Here is a 19960-nt window from a genome sequence, read left to right as displayed (position 1 = left end):
CTGACCCGCTAGGAGAGATCTGGGGAGAGAAGACAAAGCCTTCCTGTGGCACTGTAGGAACCCTCCTTGAAATGTAGGCTGTATAAAAACAAACCCTCCCTCCACCCCCAGTTTTTCAATATCAGCTTGCCCAAAGGGTGGGTGTAGTCCAGTGAAATGCTCTCTAATGGGTGAAGCCATCTGTTTCTCCCTCTTGTAACTCACCCTCTCGGTTATCCTTAGAAGCCTGTAACAGTATGAGGTTGACTACTTTGTGAATGATGAAAAAGTATAAATCCTAGTGAGGTACATCGATACTTTTTTTATTGAGTTTCCTTTCCATCTGGTATTTTTCAGGAGTTGGCAGAAATCTTCCCCTCCCTACCCCCCAAATGTCAAACTTTAAAACACCTGCTTTCATTGGAATATTCTGATTAGCTCTAATGAAAGGCAAATCCAGCTTTTTAGCTTATGGAAGCTGAAGCTACCCATTAAAAAAAAAATTATGAAAACCTCTGTTCCTCTGAATGTGTGGACTGTTGCAGAGTGTTTGGAGGCACTTGGTTGATTCTCCAAGCTTTGCATCACTGAGCGTGACAGCTCCTGAGAGATTAAATAGCTGTTACCATCGGAACTTTAATCAGTTTTTCTTCCATTTCTGCAAGTACAGAGAAGGACAGGTGTACTCGTGAAGTGTCATGAGGATTATACTGCAGCGCTTCCTGGATAAACTTCAGTGCTACTGAAGTGGGGGAAACTGTACCAAATAATCTCATGACAGGTGTCACGTTTCCAAAAGTGTCTGATCAAATCTTCAAATCTGAACACTAGATACCTTGTTGGTACATTCAACCTCTAATATCAGGCACTCCTGCTTCTGTTTCCTTCCATTGTAGTGGTAGAAAGGTGATTACATACTAAACTAATCTAATGGCAGTTAATTTACAATGATCTCCTTCAGTTTTTGTATTTCAATGTTACACGTAAAACTGTTTATAATGAGTGGGTATTGGAAGTTAGGAGAAAAACCTGCCTTTGGCTAGTTCCCACTTCTGCAAATGCCTCCTAAACTTTATGTTTATAGAATTTATTGTGTCTTTAAAAATTGTCTGGGTTCTTACATGGGTTGTATTGAAACAGCATGAGAATTTCTCGAATGAATAAAATTGAGATTTATAACATAGTTTTAAAAAGCTTCCAGATATGAGGAGTGGGGTGTGGAAGGGAGCTTTCTTGTTTTTTCCTTTAGGACAAGAGATTAGTTTTTATACTACTTTTGTTTTTAATAATCTATCTACATGACTTGCAGTCTTTCTAGTCACTACGCATCTCCTTTTTTTTTTTTTTTTTTTGGCTGTAGATTGAGTTTTCCCGTAGTTGGAGAACAGAAATAGCTGAATCCAGAGGAGAAACTTTACTGTTTAGGCTCTTAATGTAAATGAGTTATGGACAGTGTTGCGTGCATTGAATCTACTTCACTGCACTATGTATTCTTTGTGGAATGACTCAGAAGAAAACAGCAGTCTAGTCTAATGTACATAGTCTCTGGATATATGTTGGTTGGGGTTCCCAGCTTGTAGACAGGCATATGGTATGAGAATAAATGAAAGACTAGAGAAAAAAGTCATATAAGGAAGAACCTATTCCTATCTAAACTGAGTGTTTCTTATTGTCTTTCCACTGAACAGTCATTACAATGGGTGTATATATATAAATAGAAACGTAAATAAATATAAATAAATTGGTGTGTATATATATAAAAATCCAGGAATTTTAATCTCACTGTGGCGAGAACACAAAGTGCCTAACAGTCATCTTTCTTAGCAGAAGGAAATAAATGTGTCTCACGTTGGAAGGGGGGTAGGGGGAAAAGAGCATAGGGTGGGCATGGAGTAAAATTTACACTTAATGCCTTTCTTGTATCTGTCTGTCAGCAGAATTTGGAGAAGGGAAGCCCGTAGTTCGCTCCTGTAGAAAAAATAAAATAAAAATAATAAAAAAAAATCTGTGTGCACTGCAATAACTGATCTCATGAGGTTCACTTTATCAATTTATCCCAACTTTCTGTGGAGGCAAAGTACCAGGTATCTGGTGTTTATACAAAATAGTGAGGAGTGCTCACTGTCCATCTGGAAACAAACTTCCTCAAAGCAGTTATCTCACATGAAACCTGCGTGATGTTCTGTGCAGCTAATTGCCTGGGTTCGTTCTAGGTTGACTGTCGGGGAGCCATTACCTGCATTATGCTGGTGACTACATGACATAACAGGGATCATTCCCATTCTGGTATTTATGGCACTAATTTGGAGAGCAGTTTTTAGAAGTAAATGGATCTGGAATGAAACATGTAGAACCAATTGTTGTGTGCATTGGGTTAGATGCACTCTTTGAGTTATCATTGTGACAGAATATTTTGACCAAGATTTTTTTCCCCCTTAAGTGTTTGAATTTTGGATACTCTAGTTTGAAGGGTGGTGGGGGAGATTGAGACATCTGACTGAACCAGATTTGCAGTGGATGAGATCTTAGAATTCTTTGAAAATCAGGTCCTTCCTGAGGTAACTGTAACCAAGGACGCAAATGAGGGCACCCTAACATACTCATTTTAAAATTTAAGTTTGTATTGAAACAATTTGATTTTGTGCTTCCTTTGCTTAGAGTTACAATCTTTTCCCTTACATTTTCCAACCCCCTGACCCATACCTTGGCCTTTCTGTGCTCCACTGGGAACCTTTACTAGCTGTTTTAGAAGGTGGTTTTGATATGTTTAGGTGTTTCATTTTTACATCTCCTGTGGGTGATCCTTTTGGTGAAAAATGTTCGTGCAGTTTTGCTAAAAATAAACAGGAGTTACAAATGAATTTCATCTTAATGACAAGTAAGTAGCTTTAAAATGCAAGTGATAAGAATGAAAAGTACTATTGTTGCCTTAAACATATTTGCTTTGGGGGAATATGGTAATATTATGCCCGCAGCACAAATTAGAAAAAAAGTAGAAATTTTCAGGATACAGTAAGAGCTCATTACAGAAACTCAGTAGTATTCTGTCATGTTATTTCTAGTTACAGTTTTAGACTAACAAGTCTGAGGAAGTATTTGAAAATTAACAGCGCAGAAATTAGCTCTGAAATATTAGCAAATTACTATTACTTTTCCATTTATGATAATACTGTTCGTTATTAATTTGATCATTCATTGTCATAAATAATGTTCACCTCACTTAAAATTCCTCTCCATCCTCGCTTCCTGTTACAGTATCAATTCCTAAATTTCTTAGCTTGCATAACTCTCTACTTGCCACCTGACATCCTTGGCCCACGTAAGGAGTAAGCGTGTTCAGCAATCTCTGTTTTGTACAGCATCTGTAGAAGTGGTCTGTAAAGAAGGACCAGGCTTTAGTGTGGGTAGGGAACTCCAGCACTTCAGTGTGGTTATGATAGTTATGGAGACTCCAGATATGAAATTGGTACTCATACTCGGGATCCAATCCTGTAGTCAGTTCTGGAGGCAGAGTATGCTATGCGTGGTTTTATCCAGACAGTATTTTCAAGTATCTTGTGTCATAAACTGAGTAAAATATGTTGTATGAATGTTGTGTCTGGTCTTGTCATTTATTCAAATATGGCAAGACTATACATTTTGTGGGGGAAGACCTTGATTTTTAATTGCATAATGTTTTCTCAGCTGCCTTGAGGCAAAACACGATAGCTGGTGTCCTGGCAGAGTTGTGATTTCAAGCTCAGAGTTCAGAGATTAGGGAAACTGGAGTATTTGTTTTTCCATGCATAATCTTTTATTCATTCTCAAAGCTAGTCTAGTGTTAATGAGGCCATTTGTATTTAGTGCTTTGAATAATTTATGGTGAAATTATAATTCTCTTTCATTTCTAATGTCGTTAGTATTGAAAGAAGCCCTTTAATTGAGAAGAATTATACCGTGATTTAGTGAAGCACAGAAAAATATTCTTTAGGTGTATGGTTATAAAATTGGGATAAAGTTGTAATTGCTTTATTGCTGGGTCCATAAAAAAAAAAAAAAGGAGCAACTGCAAAACTCATTTTTGTAGGCAAACATATCCAGTGGAAGGTTGTTACCAAACATGAAATTCTGTGTATTTGTATCAGTACTGTCAGTCTATTATTGGGTTCATGATGCTCAGATATTTGTATTCTCTTAGTACTAACATAAATTGGATTAACTTCACAGGTGCCCCAAATCCTACTTTTATTTAAACATAGAGCATCTTGATAAACAAAGTAAAGTTGCAAAGGGGAAGAGTAGTTGATTGAATGGACTTGCAGTTTGCTGAACAGCATTAGAACTCAGTCCCCTGTAGTGGAATTCTCTAGTGAATGCAAGTTTATTCAAGTTAGAAGTGTGCCTAACTCTCTTCAGAGATATCCAGCGGTAACTATGATTAATGTAGATATTTTAGATACCTTTTTTTTTGGTCTGTCTTATTTGGGAGGGAGGGAAGGGGCACTTAACGTGAAGTATCTTTTCTTTCCTTAAGAAAAGCAGCTCTGACAAAAAAACCCCCAACTTTGGTATGTTACCAAAAGTTGGTATTGTTTTTGTTGAGTGTTGATGCTGTTTTGTAGACTTTAATTTAGATTAAGTGAGACTGAAAGCAGGTGTGATGACTTCTAAGTTATCACTTTGCCAAAAATATCAAAATATAAAGTTAGAGAAGCGGTAGAGAAGAGAAGGTGGAAAAGAGCTGTAAGAGAAGAGAGTCTCCAGATTCACATCTGCTTTTCCTTATGTTCTGCCACAAGAAGCAACATGAAAACACTAATTATCCTCTTAAAGGGATACTGATGTACATATATTCATATACCCATCTCAGTACTGCATACACAGGCGTATCTGTGCATATTTGTAAATAAAGGGGTGTATTATGTGCTTGGAGGAAACAATCACCTGGATGCCTTGAATACACTTCTGGAGCAGTTCTTCATTTGATGTAAGTGACTCTAGTAAGCTGATTTATGTCATTTTGAGATTCTGTTGCTGTTGCCTCTGTTATAGCCCTCCTACTCCTTTTGTCAATGGATTATTAAAAATGTTTCACTTTTTGAATTGATACCTGGACTTCTAGAGAGTGCTTGCATGCCCCAGAGACTGAAGATGTCCTGTAGATGCCGTATGAGGAGATAGCAATATGAGAAGCCCAGCATATCTTATTCTAGAAAGGAGAATTTCACTTGTTTCAAAGGTCATTGTAGCTTCTGTGCAGATCATAACCCAGCTCTTTTAACTTGGCCTGGAACCAAAAAGGGAATCAGTGTGGTATGTTTAGGAAGTGCTGATTATAGCATATTTGTTAATGGTTTAACTCATACAGAGTTCAGCAGAGCCTCATAATTACTTCAAAGGCTCTGAATCAGACCCTGATGCATGTTCTCATGTTTGAACGGAGCTTGCTTCTCTTCCACAGAGTTGAGGTCTCTGTGACCTGAAGGCAAAGTTCTGCTCTGGTTATTCATTGTAGTACAGCTGGAGACTCAATCAGACTTCGCTTGGGTTCCTTTTGACTCACTGGACTTTGGAAAGACTTTTTTGTCCCATTGCAGCCCTTCAGAGGTCAGAGAACCTGACCTCTGAAATGATAATGTCTGTACCCAATGCAAGGTAATGTCTCTGGAAGAGCCACAAACTCCTCCTTCTAAACAGCTGTATGGCAGTATCCAGCAGTGGATTTTTGCTGTCCAAAGGTAGATTCAAAGTAATGTCCAAACCTCCAAAAGCTGTGTCACAGGTTAACAGTCCTTTAGAAAGAGCGTCATCAACTTTGTGCTTGTGTCAACAGCTCAAGTGATTTTTAGGGTTTTTTTAGTAAGCTGTAACATGCCAGACATCAGTGAAGTTAAAAGAAACAGAATATCTGGAAGCCGCATGCTGTTATTCCTATTAAAAGCAGGCCTGTGTTAGGTAGGATTTCTCTCACATACTGCTGCGTTCAGGCCTAGTCATTAGGAAGCTGGTATTTTGTTACTTTTGTCAGAACTAGTTAACAAATCTCTGCAGTTGTCCTACTGCTTCAGAATTAAAAACTGTGGTTTACTATAACATTATTTTTTGATAAATGTACTTTTTCATTCCTGCCACATTCCTGGAAATGGTTGTTGAATACTTTGAATCTATGCTTGAGAAGAACCCTAATAAATGGAAAATAAGCTGTAGAAACTAATTTAGGCCAAATATAGTAAGGTATTAACAGAACATTTTTGCCAATGTATAATTACATTCCTATTAAATTATTGACAGAAACCTGTTTGTGTCTGTTAGATATTTATGAGAGGGAAAAATCTTTTTTTCCAATTAGGTGACGCTTTTTGTACTGAAGTATTACATTGTTTGTGGAGCTATTAGGAAATTACAGTCATTCCTGAAAAATTTTACAAAATATTTCTCATTTCACAAAAATCCCCAAATAAGAAATAAATTTATTTAATGAGTTGTATTATTGTCATCTGTATATCTAATGCAGTCTGTGAACTTCAGTAAAGGTAAAGCAATTGAGCATAATCTTATCATTTAGATTGGTCTGTTTATAGTTGAGCAAGTTTCACTTGAGGTAGCAGCTTGGATCAAATTATTATGAAGTGAAAGTTAAAATGGCTTGCTCTGTGGGGAATTGCTGCCAAAAGATATTCTGATGGAAAAATGTTTAGATTAACCCAGTACATATGCACTAAAAAGCTTATATGTAGTTTTTCATGCATACTTCTTATCTCCCTAATAACATCTCAGTATTTCTGTGTCTTATTAAAACGAAATTCCCACCATACATTATATAAATCTTAAGTAGTTACTCAGAAGCGATACTGAAACTCCTACACTTAACATTTTTTCGTACTATAGAAAGCACACTGAAAAATTGTTGCTGTCTCCTCTTTGTGGTTTCAGTTTACATTGGTGACTGCTTACTGGTGAAAAGGTGATACAGGAGATCTTGGTCAAGCATTATATGTGCACTTTTCAAGCATTAAACCTCTTCCCGGTTTAATAATGCTGTTTTTTCTGACTACTAGAACAATTAGGAGTGTAAACCAGGTAAGGAGTAGCAGTTAGGAATGTTAGCCAAGAGATATGGATGTATTGGTCTGAGGAGGTATTTTTCCAGTAAAGTTAGGGAGAATTACTCTAGCTTTTCAAAATTCAGAGATCTTCTTCTGGAATGTGCATCCTGCTCCCCCACCCCATGCTCTCCATCTCCCTGTCGCTCCCAGAGAAAGGGCTACCAGCTGGAAGATGTACCACTGGGCCTGGAATGGGTTGTCAGATATATCATGCATTAGAAGTAAAGGAAGATGGCATTTTTAGCCAGATCAGGTGGAGAGGTGCTACTGGCTTGTCAAGGGAGAAATACCTGTTGAAGCCAAGTGGGTGAAGATGGGTATTAAAGCAAAACGATGATGACATGGAAGATAGGAGAATACATTGACCATGAAAAAACATAGTCTAGAGGATAAGATGTAATTTCTTACTAGGAGGATGCAATTCTGAAGCACTGTTCTGGTTTGAGCAAGGTAGACTAATGACCTACCTATTTTTCAGATGGAAGTAGCTTGGGTGATGAGTGTAGTTACCTGTTGTAACAAAGGACTGCCCACTGCGGGCCAGGACAATCTTAGTCCTCTCGTCTTACGAGAGTGGGGTCCTGGCCAACGGTCCTCACACTCTTCATTTCACAGTCTTTGAATTTACATACAGTTCCTCTTGGTAACGTGGTTATTTGGTTTTACGTGTTTATCTCTGAAAGATAGTCCAAATTTATGCTGAAAGGGAACTTATGTTTCTCTTATTCTTATGTCCCTGAAATTGATCTTCACTATCTGTTCCTGGCAATGGACTGTTTGCTGGATGGTATAAATAAATCAAGGGCTGTAATTGTCTGTGGGGAACCTTGTGTGAAGAACTTCCCCTGGAGAATAACTTTACTACTGGTTTGCAGTAGCAGCCCCTTCTCTTTGCCAGAAAAAGCCAGCAGAGGTACCGTTGCGTTTGCCAAACGAGGCATTACATGTTGTCTTGTCATCAGGAAGAAGTGACGGCTGAGAAGTATTTCTGTAGGGCCTCAACGGCTGGGATAACCGATTTTTGCTGCCTGTCATTCAGTGTTCATTGCTTGTTCCAGTTCTCATGCGGGCATTTAATTATTGCTGTGGTTGCATGTTCAACCCAAGGCTCTAGCTGCCAGAAGCTCATAGTGATGTATTTCTGTGTAATGAAATGAGTTTTAAGGGAAAAGGGAGAAGATAAGGGTTACTTTTTGGTTTTCCCTTATTTTGAACTTGGTTTGTCTTCTCCTAGTGTTTTTGGAAACCCATAAAATAATTTAAAAGGCTTTCTATATATCACTGCACATTTCATTTGGTGTATTTTTTCAGGGAATATTTAGAGCCACTAATTTGTCCTAGATTTTATATGAATCCAATTAATTCAGGTCACAGAGCAAGAAATAGAACTGACTAGAAAAGTCAGTGTCAAACATTATCTTGGCATGTTGTAAGTCTGTGGCTGTTTTATGGGAAGAATGGGAAGAAAAGAGGAGCAGGAGAATGCTACTAGAATGTTTAGCTAATGACCACTGTTATAAACAATTATTATTAAGATTCCTTAAACATTGCTTTTTACCATCACCTTTTTATCTCCAGTAGGAATTCTGAATGTCTCTTTCCTACATAAAAGTGAATGTTTCTGTGAAAATTTCAGCAAAACTAACAAAAGCATTTTCCAGCAATAGAAGAACGGGGAACATGTTCTCTTTCAACTCTTCTTTCATTTGATCAATTGCATCAGAGAGAAAGGAAAAAAAAAAAGAGACTGAAGGATGGTAGTATATACTCTAGGGAGGTGTGAAAGCTAGTTTGGGTTTGGGTGAGTTACAGTTGTTTGAAGACTTGCATAAACATGAATCACTTGTGATTTATATTTCATCCAAAGGCGACGAGACGGTAGGCTGCAGTGTGTTATTCACATACAGCTGAGGTACCTCTGATTCATACCCACAGGTAAGGCTTCAGCTGGTCTTACACAAACCATTAAAGGTGTCTGTGGAAATAACATCACTGACTGCAGTCGATATTTAATCACACCCCAGTGAGCAAAAAGTGAGCACTGAATAAAGCTGTGTCTTACAGGTAGGCCAAATGAATGAAGGTGGGTGCTGATTGATCCCTTTACTGTGGTCTCATTTAGCACAGAAGCTGGCAAATGATGAAATTTCATGGCATGTAATTTTTTTTTCTGTAGTTGTGAAAGATACATTTCATAGGGTTGGATGTGACTTCTTAATAAATGTGAAAGCCTTGCTTTCTTTTGCGCTTACATAGACCTCAATACCGGCAAGCTGTAAGCTATAAGCTGCAAGTAGGGGCTCATGTACATAGAATAGTGCCAGTGCTTACTGGAATAACTCTAGCCACCTAAATAGCTTTTGTGGAGTCAGTATGGCCCCTGCTGAGGAGTACAGCAAGCGAAGAGGGTGTATGGTATTGACTGTAAACTGTTTTAATGTTCTGTCTGCTTTGCTGTAGGTAATAATCAAATGAGAGCAAATAATGCAAGCCAGTAGCACGTGGAGAAAAATAATGGGGACTTATTACAGATAAATGTAATTGCACATTTCATGCTTTGCTTTTTGTAATCACTCCATCAAGTCAAACACTAAAATACATTAATTAAACACCAGTTTCCCACAGAACTCAGTAACTTGTTAGTGGCCCTTAAAATATCGATACCATTATCCAAGTTGCTCACAGTCCAGTGCGGATCAGCATTTGGCAGTCAGGTTGAGCTGTGATTACTCGAATTGATGAACTCAGTGGACTGACAGTGGGAAGCAGAATGTGCCCCATGGCTGCAGGCTGACTGCTGCTTTACTTCACCGGGCCTGTAGCAATTAAATCACATCATGCTGAGGAACAGTGTCTCCTTTAACTGCATGGTAACTATTCAGGCCTTGTCCATCAAGCACTATGGTTTTGTGGTCTTTTGAAGAGCTCCTTGGCCCAAAGCAAGGGAAACAAAACATTACCTCGTCTAGCAGAGCAGGAGCGTTTAGGTGAGTGGCACATTGTTATTCAGAAAACACACTCCGGTTTTGATAGCTTTTGTCTAAATTGATGCCAAACAGGAACTGAAGGTACAGGTAACAATATTCACTAAATGTTTAATCTGGAAAATATCCAGCAAGAGCAAATCTCAAGCTATATTAGTAGGATTTTTTTCTTTTTTTTTTTCTTTTTTTGCTTTTAATGTACTTCATTAATGGTTTTGCACAACCAGGATCTTTATCTGTCTATACAGTGTGTGGGCATATCATGCCCTGTATCACTGTGAGATTTCAGGCACTTTTACAAAGGTTACATGTATTACATAGTTAAAGGTACTTTTGACATTTAATTTAGGAGCATCCCTGGAGGGAGCTAAGTTCTTATGCAGTCAATGGAAAGAGGGAGCTGCCTCTAAAGGGCATCTGACTTAGATGACTAAAATAACCTGAGGTACCTGTACCTGTTAAAACCTCACTGTGTCCAAATGATATCACACTTGTCTACAACCTCTGTAGAGCCCTCTCCCCCCTATTTTGACACTTGGTTGTTATCTTGCGCTTTTTTTGATGTATGAAAATCTCTCATATTTATCTTTTGACAGATAATGCTTTATTTTGCCTTCAGCTTGTTTTCATATAAACTATATCATACTAGTTTTATTAATATTGCTGTACTTAAGATATATACTGTCTCCCCGGGGCATTGGCTGTATCTACTTTACAAGTAATATTGTGTATATAATCCCACTGAATTGCAATTATATCCGCCAATCAAAATTCATGACTCTGTACCGTTGCTGCCTTGTAACTACACATTTCATTCTTCATTATGAAACTTTCAGCAATGTAGCTGGCAGCCTGTAATCAGCTGGAGTGCAGGAATTTTGGAGTGCTGGGGCTGTGAGAAATAGCTGTGAAGCCACAGTGCAGGTCGGTTTGTTTTGGTGACTGTGGTAGAATCACAGGATGGCAAAAGGTTAAGGAGGTGGACATGGAGCAGCCACACGGAATGTAGGTAAAGTCGTCGTTTCTGGAACTGATATTCAGTCAAAGTTCAGAAATATGAAGCACCAAGAACAATTTCAGGGATTAAAAGAGCAGATTACATAATACCAAAGCAGTAATAATTTAGCCAGGTAGGAGCTGGGTGTCCAGGCGTGGGTTTACAGGTGGGGTGTGAAGGAGGAAAAAGCTTACTCTCTATGTGCCACCAGGCCATTGTAGGGAGTGCCTCCATGGTCTCTCTGTGCTCCTGCCCCTCTAGAACATCCTCTGGGTGGTAAGCATATACAAAGCTTAATAATTACTAAAAGATTTAATGAAGACGTAACCACCTTGTTCTACTCTCAGTTCGTCAGATGATGTCTTTAAATTTCTTCAGTCAGGTGGAGTTACCTTTTAGGAAAGCATGCTTTTGTCGGAAGCAGGTATTTTGGCTCCAAAATATTAATCCAGATAGTTTCTTTTTGCCTCGGATGTTTTGCAGGCAGTCAGACTATGTACGGTTAAGTGTTCTCACCTGATCTTAAGCTCTAATTTTGAAATGCTCCAAATTAAATTATCTTTATCTTTTTTCATTTAAGAGATAGAAGTGTTCAGTTAAACTGAATGGTCCCCTGGCATTCCTGAGGCTGTATGTGCACGTGCTCTCGTGAAGTTTTACAAAGAACCAAGGCAGGCATGCAGAGATAGTGGATGCTTTATTAAGAGGTGAATTGTTGCACAGAAGGAGAACAGAAAGCTGGGCTGGGGTTTTCTTCAGCAGGACGTACTGGCCTGCGTTGGTTCCCAAAGAGTTCCCCATGTAAAATTAATCTGCAAGAATATTAGCATATGAATATTACAGCTTATGAACCGATACTCTTGCTGAATAACTTTCCGTAACTAATGCCGACACATTGAATGGTTTTCGATACTCCTATAAAAAACCCCCTACTTCTGAAATGTGATTTTATCAAATAGTTGGTATATTATTAGATCAATGAAGTCAGTTACACATTCCAAATGTAATAGTATGTAAATTAAACTAAAAGTTAATTTTACATTTTCCCTGAGCAATGAAACCATGTCCTGATGGATATTGCATTTTAATTTTCTTTTGCTTGATCATATTATATTTTCTTTCTCCTGTTACTTCCTGTACACAGTATAATTTCATGGTGCTGACAGCCTATATACTAAATACCACAGTGAAACAGGGGAAACTGTATTATTCTGTATATACTGACAAATCTCTTTGGTTAATGTGCGTTCAATAAAGTTAAAATAGCAAATGTTATTAAACCAGGGAAAAAGCACAATGAAAGTTATTAATGTTCTTTTCTTTGCCAGTGTTATGCATGTGCCACATTTTTTTTTCTTTCCTTTAGAAATATAGTTTTATTGAAGTAAGACAGGAAGGAAAAAACTACACCATAAAAGTGCAATAGCAAGATATTTATTTCAGTGCAGTCTCAAATGATGAGAGAGCCTGTTTCTTTTTTTGGGCAGTGGAGAGAGAGCGTTAAATGCTGTTCTCTGTTTTCAATTAAACAGCAGCATTAAAGTTTAAGAATTAATAATTTTTCCTTCCTCAGCCAAATGCCCTCCCACATTTTCGAAGTAATACAACCAGAGGAGGATTTAAAAAACGACAGGCTGTTTTTTTTACGTCCATTTCACAGAACTGCAATATCGTCCTTCATAATGAGCTACGCAACAAATCAAATTTGAAAAACCACTTAGGGGGCCTTTACTTAGAGATCTTTTAGTCCACATTGCCTCACAGGAGCGTTGGTCGGGACAGCAAGCACCCATCCCCTTGTCGGCGGATAGTTTGCGTTTGAGGAGCCTCAGCCGGTTGCCTGTTTTTCTCCTCCTGCTGTACGGTTGTGTTACCACTTCGATGCCGTCCATCTCCTTAGGGCTGGAAGGATCCAAAACCGGCAGCCGTCTGCCTCCAGAGGCTGTGCTTGCGGTGCCGATAAGAGCTAACGAGCCAAATGGCACCTCTGCGTGGGCTTGCGTTGAGAAAGAGCGTTGGCCGGGATGATCGCCTCCAGGACGGCGGTCCTTCCTCCGTGTTCCCGCCGGAGGAAAAGCTGCCGTCCCCTTGTTGCTGGCTGAGGCCATGCCGCTCTGCCGGGCAGGGGCCTGGCTGCCTCCCACCGCGACGCAGCGTGCCTCTCTCCCCCCAAACCCCCTGCGTTTTGGGGGTGAGCCGAGCAGCTGGAACCTCTCCCGTCAGAAACTGGGTCAGCCGGACCCCCGTATGCGTTTTGACCCCCGTGTGCTTCTAGGTGCCGCTTCATACCGCTTGGGAGAAACTTTCTAGGATTTCAGGAAAAAAAAGCGAAAACCTAAAAAGTCTGTACATCTAGTAAATCGACCCAGGTTTTGTCCACGCTCCACCCCTCAAAGCACCTCAAAACGCTTGGTTGACTTCAAGCCGTCATTAAAAATTCTGCTTTTGCTAGACACTGTAAGTCGGCAAATCTTAAGGCGGGGGAGGGCTTTTCTCTTTTGAAAATAAGAGAAGGGATGGGTGTCTGGATTGGTTTTATCATTAGCACTACCTCACACCGTTACCCACTGAATCACTGCTACAGCAACATAATATATAATAATATGTATTTCCAAGTGTCGAGGCTTCTTGTTTAAAGCTTAACTCAGTTTTAAATCCCTGCGGAAAGGGCAGGCCTTTAAAAGACTTAATAAATTCTAATCTTAATCATATTCATCATTATTAAAATTTGAAATAGGTTGAAATACTTAAGGTAAGTGAAATGAAAAAAACTAATAAAGGGCGTGAAACACACTGGAGAAATGGAAGAATAATTGCTAAAGATTAAGAAATCGAAAATGGCCAAACATGAAAAAGCCTTCGTTTCCAATAAGCATTTATTTAAAAGTTTTGCAATAGCTTAATAATATAAAAGGAGATTTTAAAAATGAATTGAATGTTAAGTGCAGCAGAGTGGCAAGAAATAATTTAAATACATTAAAACTTAAACTAGTCCTGTCTTTGGGCTTCAAACATGATTTAGGCCTTGTCAGTTCTTGAGACAGTTGCTTCATTTGTCAGCAAGGAGGCAACACCAGTATTGTTGTTGTTGTTAATAATAATAATTGTCATTGTGGTAATGGTAGTTTTCATAGTAAGTAGTGCCTAGGAGCAACAAGGTACTGTGATTGAAGACACCAGCTTGCTCAGTCTTGTACAGGCAGAACAAAAAGATTTTTCTTTCCAAAGAATGTGTAATCTAAACATGGAAGGAAGGACCTCTTAAAATATTTTGGTTTTAATTAAAAATTATAAAGATGCAATCAAAATATTGGGCTTCTATTGTATCCTTTTTTTTTTTTTCTGCTAAGTGAATGAAAGACGCCTTGCTGTGAATATAGCCTGACTGTTGGAATGTATTTGAGAAGCGTTTTTCGAGAGCTGTAGAGACCTCTTAAGTCAGGCAGAGAAATATCATACCCCAGGAAGTTTAGGGAAATTGACTTTTTATGTGGTGTACTGCACTAGGGGTGTTTGAATGGTGCACTTCACAATGTAGTCTGTGGGAGAAAATGGAATTAAATATTTAAAAAATTGAATCTAGTAATTTTTATTTTAGGGATTACTTACCTTGACCATGCCGGTTCAGCACTTTTCCCAGAGAGTCTACTTAAAGCTTTTACTGATGACCTCAGAAATAACGTTTATGGTAAGTGCAAAACAGCGTTCCCATTATTCTTCTCAAGTTTCTATCTAAATAGATCAAAACTGTGCCTCTTGAGTTCTTGGAAGAGTACTTCTGCAGGTTTTTTAACACTGCTATAGAGTAGTTGGAAGACCAGTGATTTTACAAAGGAGTCATTGTCCCTTTGTGTCACCCCTAGCTTTGTTCTTTGGTGGCCAAGGACCTGTCTGTGCTGGTGAAGAAGAAAAATCAAACGAGCATGACTCTGTTGCCCAGGGGTTAGGGCACCATGCTGGGGATAAACAAATACAATGTAGCTCTGAGCACTGTTTGTTCAGTGGGGTTTTTTTCCATGCAAAATGCAAAAACAATTTCTTATGCAAGGACCAGAATCCAGAACCACCACTCTTCTCAGTGAGAGTCAACACAGGGAGCTTATACTGCAGCTCAGTATAAGCATTTTATTTAAAAGAAAGCTTAGCTCAAAGTTCCCAAGTGAATTTAGGCAGGGAATAGGTGCTATACCTCTCCCAGACTGTTAGACTTTGGTGCATACTCAGAAAAAAGGATCTGTATTGCCAAAGCAGTCTTGCACATAAGAACATGAGTAAAAATATCTACAGAATTATGCAGTATCTGGGTGGAGCTTTAGCTATTACAGCTGTGGACGTGGGCACTTCAGCACACCTTATAAGTATTTTGTCCCTAGATCCTCTACTTAAACCTTTCATATCTTTCTGGCATTATTATCTAGCCAAGAACCACACACTGAATGTGCTTTTATACAAAGGCGGCATCACCCACTGTTTAGAAAATTTTGTTACTGTGTGAGACAGCTTGCATTAGAGCAATTCATGCTCAACCAGAAAAAAAATATACTGTATAGTATTATCTATATATGCTGTGAGTAGTCCCACTGAAGTAATCAAAATTTCTTATTGTGTGTTACTATCTGTGGGCTATGTGTCCTTTTTGCTAGTTTTGTGTTTTTCTTGTGCTCCCTGATACATAGAGCAAAGTGATTCCTCACTTGGGAACTAGGTAGCACTGCTTTAAAAGCAAACTGTGTTCGCTCAAGCACCAGCACATTTGTGCTTATCACCTGGGCGAGCCACTTGAGAGTTCTGGGTAGTTTTCATTGTCAATGTGCCATTGTACGTGTCAATTCCCCCTCGTTTTGTTTCCCAAATGCTAGCGAGGCCAGGATCCAGAGAGTGGATTTAAGATCCGCTACGAAATAGATGTTGTTCTTGATCGGGACAGGGTTTTTTGTTGTTATAACAAGATACATTGATTTGATTACATTCAAGTACATGTCAGTGATATTAAAATTAATGTTCTGTCACTACAGCCATTGTAAAGTGAAATGTATGCACTCTGATCTTAGTTATTTCAAACAACATTGGGCTCAACCCTTATAATAAGTAACATCAGTGGTGGAAAAAAATTAATTTGTGAATCAATTGAGTGCTTGTGAATAGAAATAGTAGTGCTGCCAGTTGCATAGTACCTATAATGCTGTGGGAGAACAAACTGTATCTTTTTTAATACTGCTTTCATCTGAAATGATAACGAGACCTCTAGTATGGTCAAATCTCTTTTTTTTCAGTTACATCTCTAGTACTCTGAGGGCAGTAAGTGTTGTATGAAAAGAGTTCATTTAACAGATACAGATGTGAGTGAAAGGGGAGTTTGACTTGCAGCTTTTTTTATTTTCTTGGTGATAATCCACAGGCCCGAAGAACTGCAGTTTAGCTGTTGCATGTGTAAATGAGGGAAAGTAATGTAAGTAAGAGAGATTCTCACTTCTAAATTGAGAATATTTGAATTGGAAATTACAGAAATGCAACATCAGACATGAAAAATCTAAGTATTATTTTTGGGTCTGAGGTCTAAATTTATTATTCTTTTCAACACCTTCACTCAATAACTTTCAGCAGAGTGATTTTGAAATTTAAAAAAGAGAGTAGCTAATATTGTAGCAAAATACTGCAAAAACTGTATTAATATAGCAATTTTTTTCTTGTTCTGTTTCCAAACTGTTTAGGCATGTTCTTTAAGCATTTACTAATAGGGAAGTGTGCTGTGCCTGTGTGGATATTGTTGTAATCTTTTTTGCTCAAGAAGATAAATGCATGCCCTTATTATGTGCTGTCTTAATTGTTAATACATGCATGTGCTGAGCTGTGCTAACGTGGCTACTAATTTTGCAATAAATTTATATTTTCATGAGCTATTTGAATTTCAGACACTAAAAAACCCAGGGTTAGTCCTGGTGTCCAATCACGAATGTCTGTTATCTCCAGACGCTGTCTCTTGTAAATTGCTTCTTAGCTAGTGCGCAAATGTATTTATGAATGTGCATTCTGTCTGTAGTTTTTCCTAGTACGTTTGTGCATATGCAGTTGCATTTTCTTTTTAAGGGAACTGCCTAAGTATTAGTAAGAGATCCAGCTGAAGTTTCAAGGTCTGTCATAATTGCTTTCTTCTGTTATACGTCCCTTCTCTCAACTAACTGCTCTAAGGAGCTTCAGGGCATTGCTGTGAAGTATACGTTAAATCTTTCTTTGTCATCTTTTCAGGCTGTCTTGGTGTAATACTTTCATAAAAGAAAAAATTAATAGCAAAATTGTGATTAATGATTAACTTCTATATCTCTGTTGTCTCCTAGGCAACCCTCATAGTCAGAATATCAGCAGCAAGCTGACATATGACACAATCGAGCATGTCCGATACAGGTAGAATAATCTTTCTTTCAGATGTTGTATGATGCACTTCATAGTTTTCATTTTGATTAGGCCTGTGCTGTTTTGATGACTTTGATGTGATGTCATTTTCTGAGGGTCATCTGTCACATGTAAAGAAAACACCTCACTTTTAAAACACAAGGTACTTGGACAGTCCAGTGTTGGACAAAGTTCTTTTTCTCTGAGATGCCCCAGTTCTCAAAGTCCTGTAGTTAAATTAGTGCTGTAATATAAGTCCACAGTTTTAATTAAGATATAGAAGTTGGAATCTGAAAAGCGATTATTAGTAAGATGGTATGGTAAGATAGTAAGGTGGAACTAAGTGCAAGGACATGGTTAAAATTCAGATGAAATTAAATAGGGCGTAATGGCTTGTGAGAATTTATAAAAAGCTTATGGGAATGTGTACATTGTTTTACAGCAGGTACTTACTTCTGTTGGAGTAATAAAATACCTTTTAAAGTAGTTTTATTGTGATTTTTAAGAGCAAAGAGAAAAAGAAAAGGTAAAGTTGAGTGTTGGGGATTCTGAGTATGGGCAAGAAAGTAAAGTGAATCTCTAAATAAGGTATCCCCCTGAAAGCTCAGGATAGTGTGCTGAAGGTACACTTTTTGCCATTAGTTTACACCATGAAGAAATATACCATTGAGGTACTTGGTTATTGGTTTTAGGGAGTTGTTTTAGGTAACTCTTGCTATTTTATAAAATATGTCTTTATTGAAGAATATGTATGTTTTGAGTTTATGTGCCTGCTTTAATGGCATTCTTTGTGCAAAGAAGAAGTGTCACGGATTCCTCTTTGTTTTATCATCTTCCTTAAAAGCAAAGATTTCTCCAAAACACATCACAGAATTCAAATCAATAGCGATGGTACTATAGCATTGTAATGTTCATAGCTGTAATGAGGAAAATCTGCCTTACACCTTTCTGCTGCTTTTTGTCTGACTGCACTTTTATGAGGGTGTGAAAAACAAGCTTTCTAGCTGGAAGATGCTGCTGGCTATAACCTGTCCCGTCCCCGTCCCCTGCCTCAACTTTCTGGAAAAAGTATTTATTTTTGCTTCTTCTGCAACCCTCTCATGCTGTGCAGGATGACAACCTATTAATGTAGGGCCAAATGAAATGAAAGAGACTATCTATGAGGAATAGCTGTTTTCAAAAGCAGACACTTATAGCCAGGTACAGCAATACCTACAGTCCTGCAGAGTCTCCTGAGCATACCTGTGTGCTCACGTGCAGCGTTAGCATTCTGGTTTCCATTTACTCTCAGTGATATTTCAATGTTGCCATTTTATCGTTCTTCTTATGAAGGCACAGTAGAAAGTGTAGCTGTTTCTAGAATAATTACTATTGTACTCTGTGTTCTTCATTGTTAGGGAGCAAGGAAACAGACTTTCACCATGTAACTTATATAGATTACTTTAAAAGAGCTGAAATCTTCAGCTTTTTTTATTTTGGATCCTGCTTTAAAAAAGCATGAGAATTCTATAAGAGCAGGATGGGAGACGACAAGAACTATACCAGTGTTTGTATTGGGTTTGGTTTTTTTTTTCTTTTTTTCTTTTTGGAAAAAAAAAAGCTCTCTGCATCCAAGTGAACATTTTTAGTATTGCACCTAACAAAATTCGTCATCTATCCCTATAGAAATTCAGCCATTATTCCCCAATAAAAATTTAAAAAGCATAGTCATCAAAAAGACAGTCATAAAAATTCAGGAAGAAAATGCCCCAAAAACACTGTCAGTAAGTCAGCTATCTAAAAGGCAATAAAAGTATATTAAAAATCTATACTTCCATGCCATTGCAGCAAATCAAAATAAGCAATATGACAAGACAGGGAGACAGACAGCGCTGTCCTGCATCACAGTGCATAGACTGGATTTCCTCAGTGAAAGAATAATTCAGTGGATAGTTTCAGAAATCTTAAAATGAATTGCTTGCTTATAATTCTGCTTTTGGCATATGGCTGCAGCCAGAAGTATGGCTTTTTTTCAGTGTTTGACTCCAAGACAGTATGATTTGAAAAAAAAATTTTTTTTAATTTGATTTTCTGATGAGATGACACAAGCAACTAATTAAAAATAAACAAAAAGCTTAATTTCTGATTTATATTTGTCGATACTGGTGATAGCAACATCAGAATAGACTTTCCTAATCTGGCAGTGTACACTGTTCCACAGTACAAAGCTGTATGATTTGGTTTTGCCTTCATATTTGCTTGACAGACAGAAACCACTCTTAGAACATGGATTTGCAAGAATATAAATATTAAATATTTTTGTCAAAGGATGTTTTCTATGATTTACAAAATTACAATAACCAAAACGGCTTACCTCTTGACCAATTCAAGTACAATAAGAGTAAGAGTAAGTGTTTTATTCTTAAAAACATTGCTTCTCTTTACTTGAAATGAACTGCTGAGACTTTTTTAACATTGTGTGTATCTCTACATTAACCATGAGTGACGCTGAGAAGAGGAAGCAAGAACTGTAATAAACCTCACTG

General features: G+C 38.1%; 1 protein-coding gene across 1 annotated transcript in view; it reads left to right on the top strand.

Moving 5' to 3' along the window:
• The window catches only part of MOCOS (molybdenum cofactor sulfurase), a 231158-nt gene that overhangs the window by 11161 nt on the left and 200037 nt on the right, over positions 1-19960 (top strand). The window contains exons 2-3 of the mRNA XM_052788249.1: positions 14644-14733; positions 17381-17447. Of these exons, the coding sequence (XP_052644209.1) occupies positions 14644-14733; positions 17381-17447 (157 nt within the window). The remainder of the gene's footprint in view (positions 1-14643; positions 14734-17380; positions 17448-19960) is intronic.

The sequence above is a fragment of the Harpia harpyja genome, chromosome 5, assembly GCF_026419915.1.
Source record: "Harpia harpyja isolate bHarHar1 chromosome 5, bHarHar1 primary haplotype, whole genome shotgun sequence".
Classification (NCBI taxonomy): domain Eukaryota; kingdom Metazoa; phylum Chordata; class Aves; order Accipitriformes; family Accipitridae; genus Harpia; species Harpia harpyja.
The sequence above is the reverse complement of the archived record's forward strand: the minus strand, read 5'-3'. Positions and strand labels throughout refer to the sequence as shown.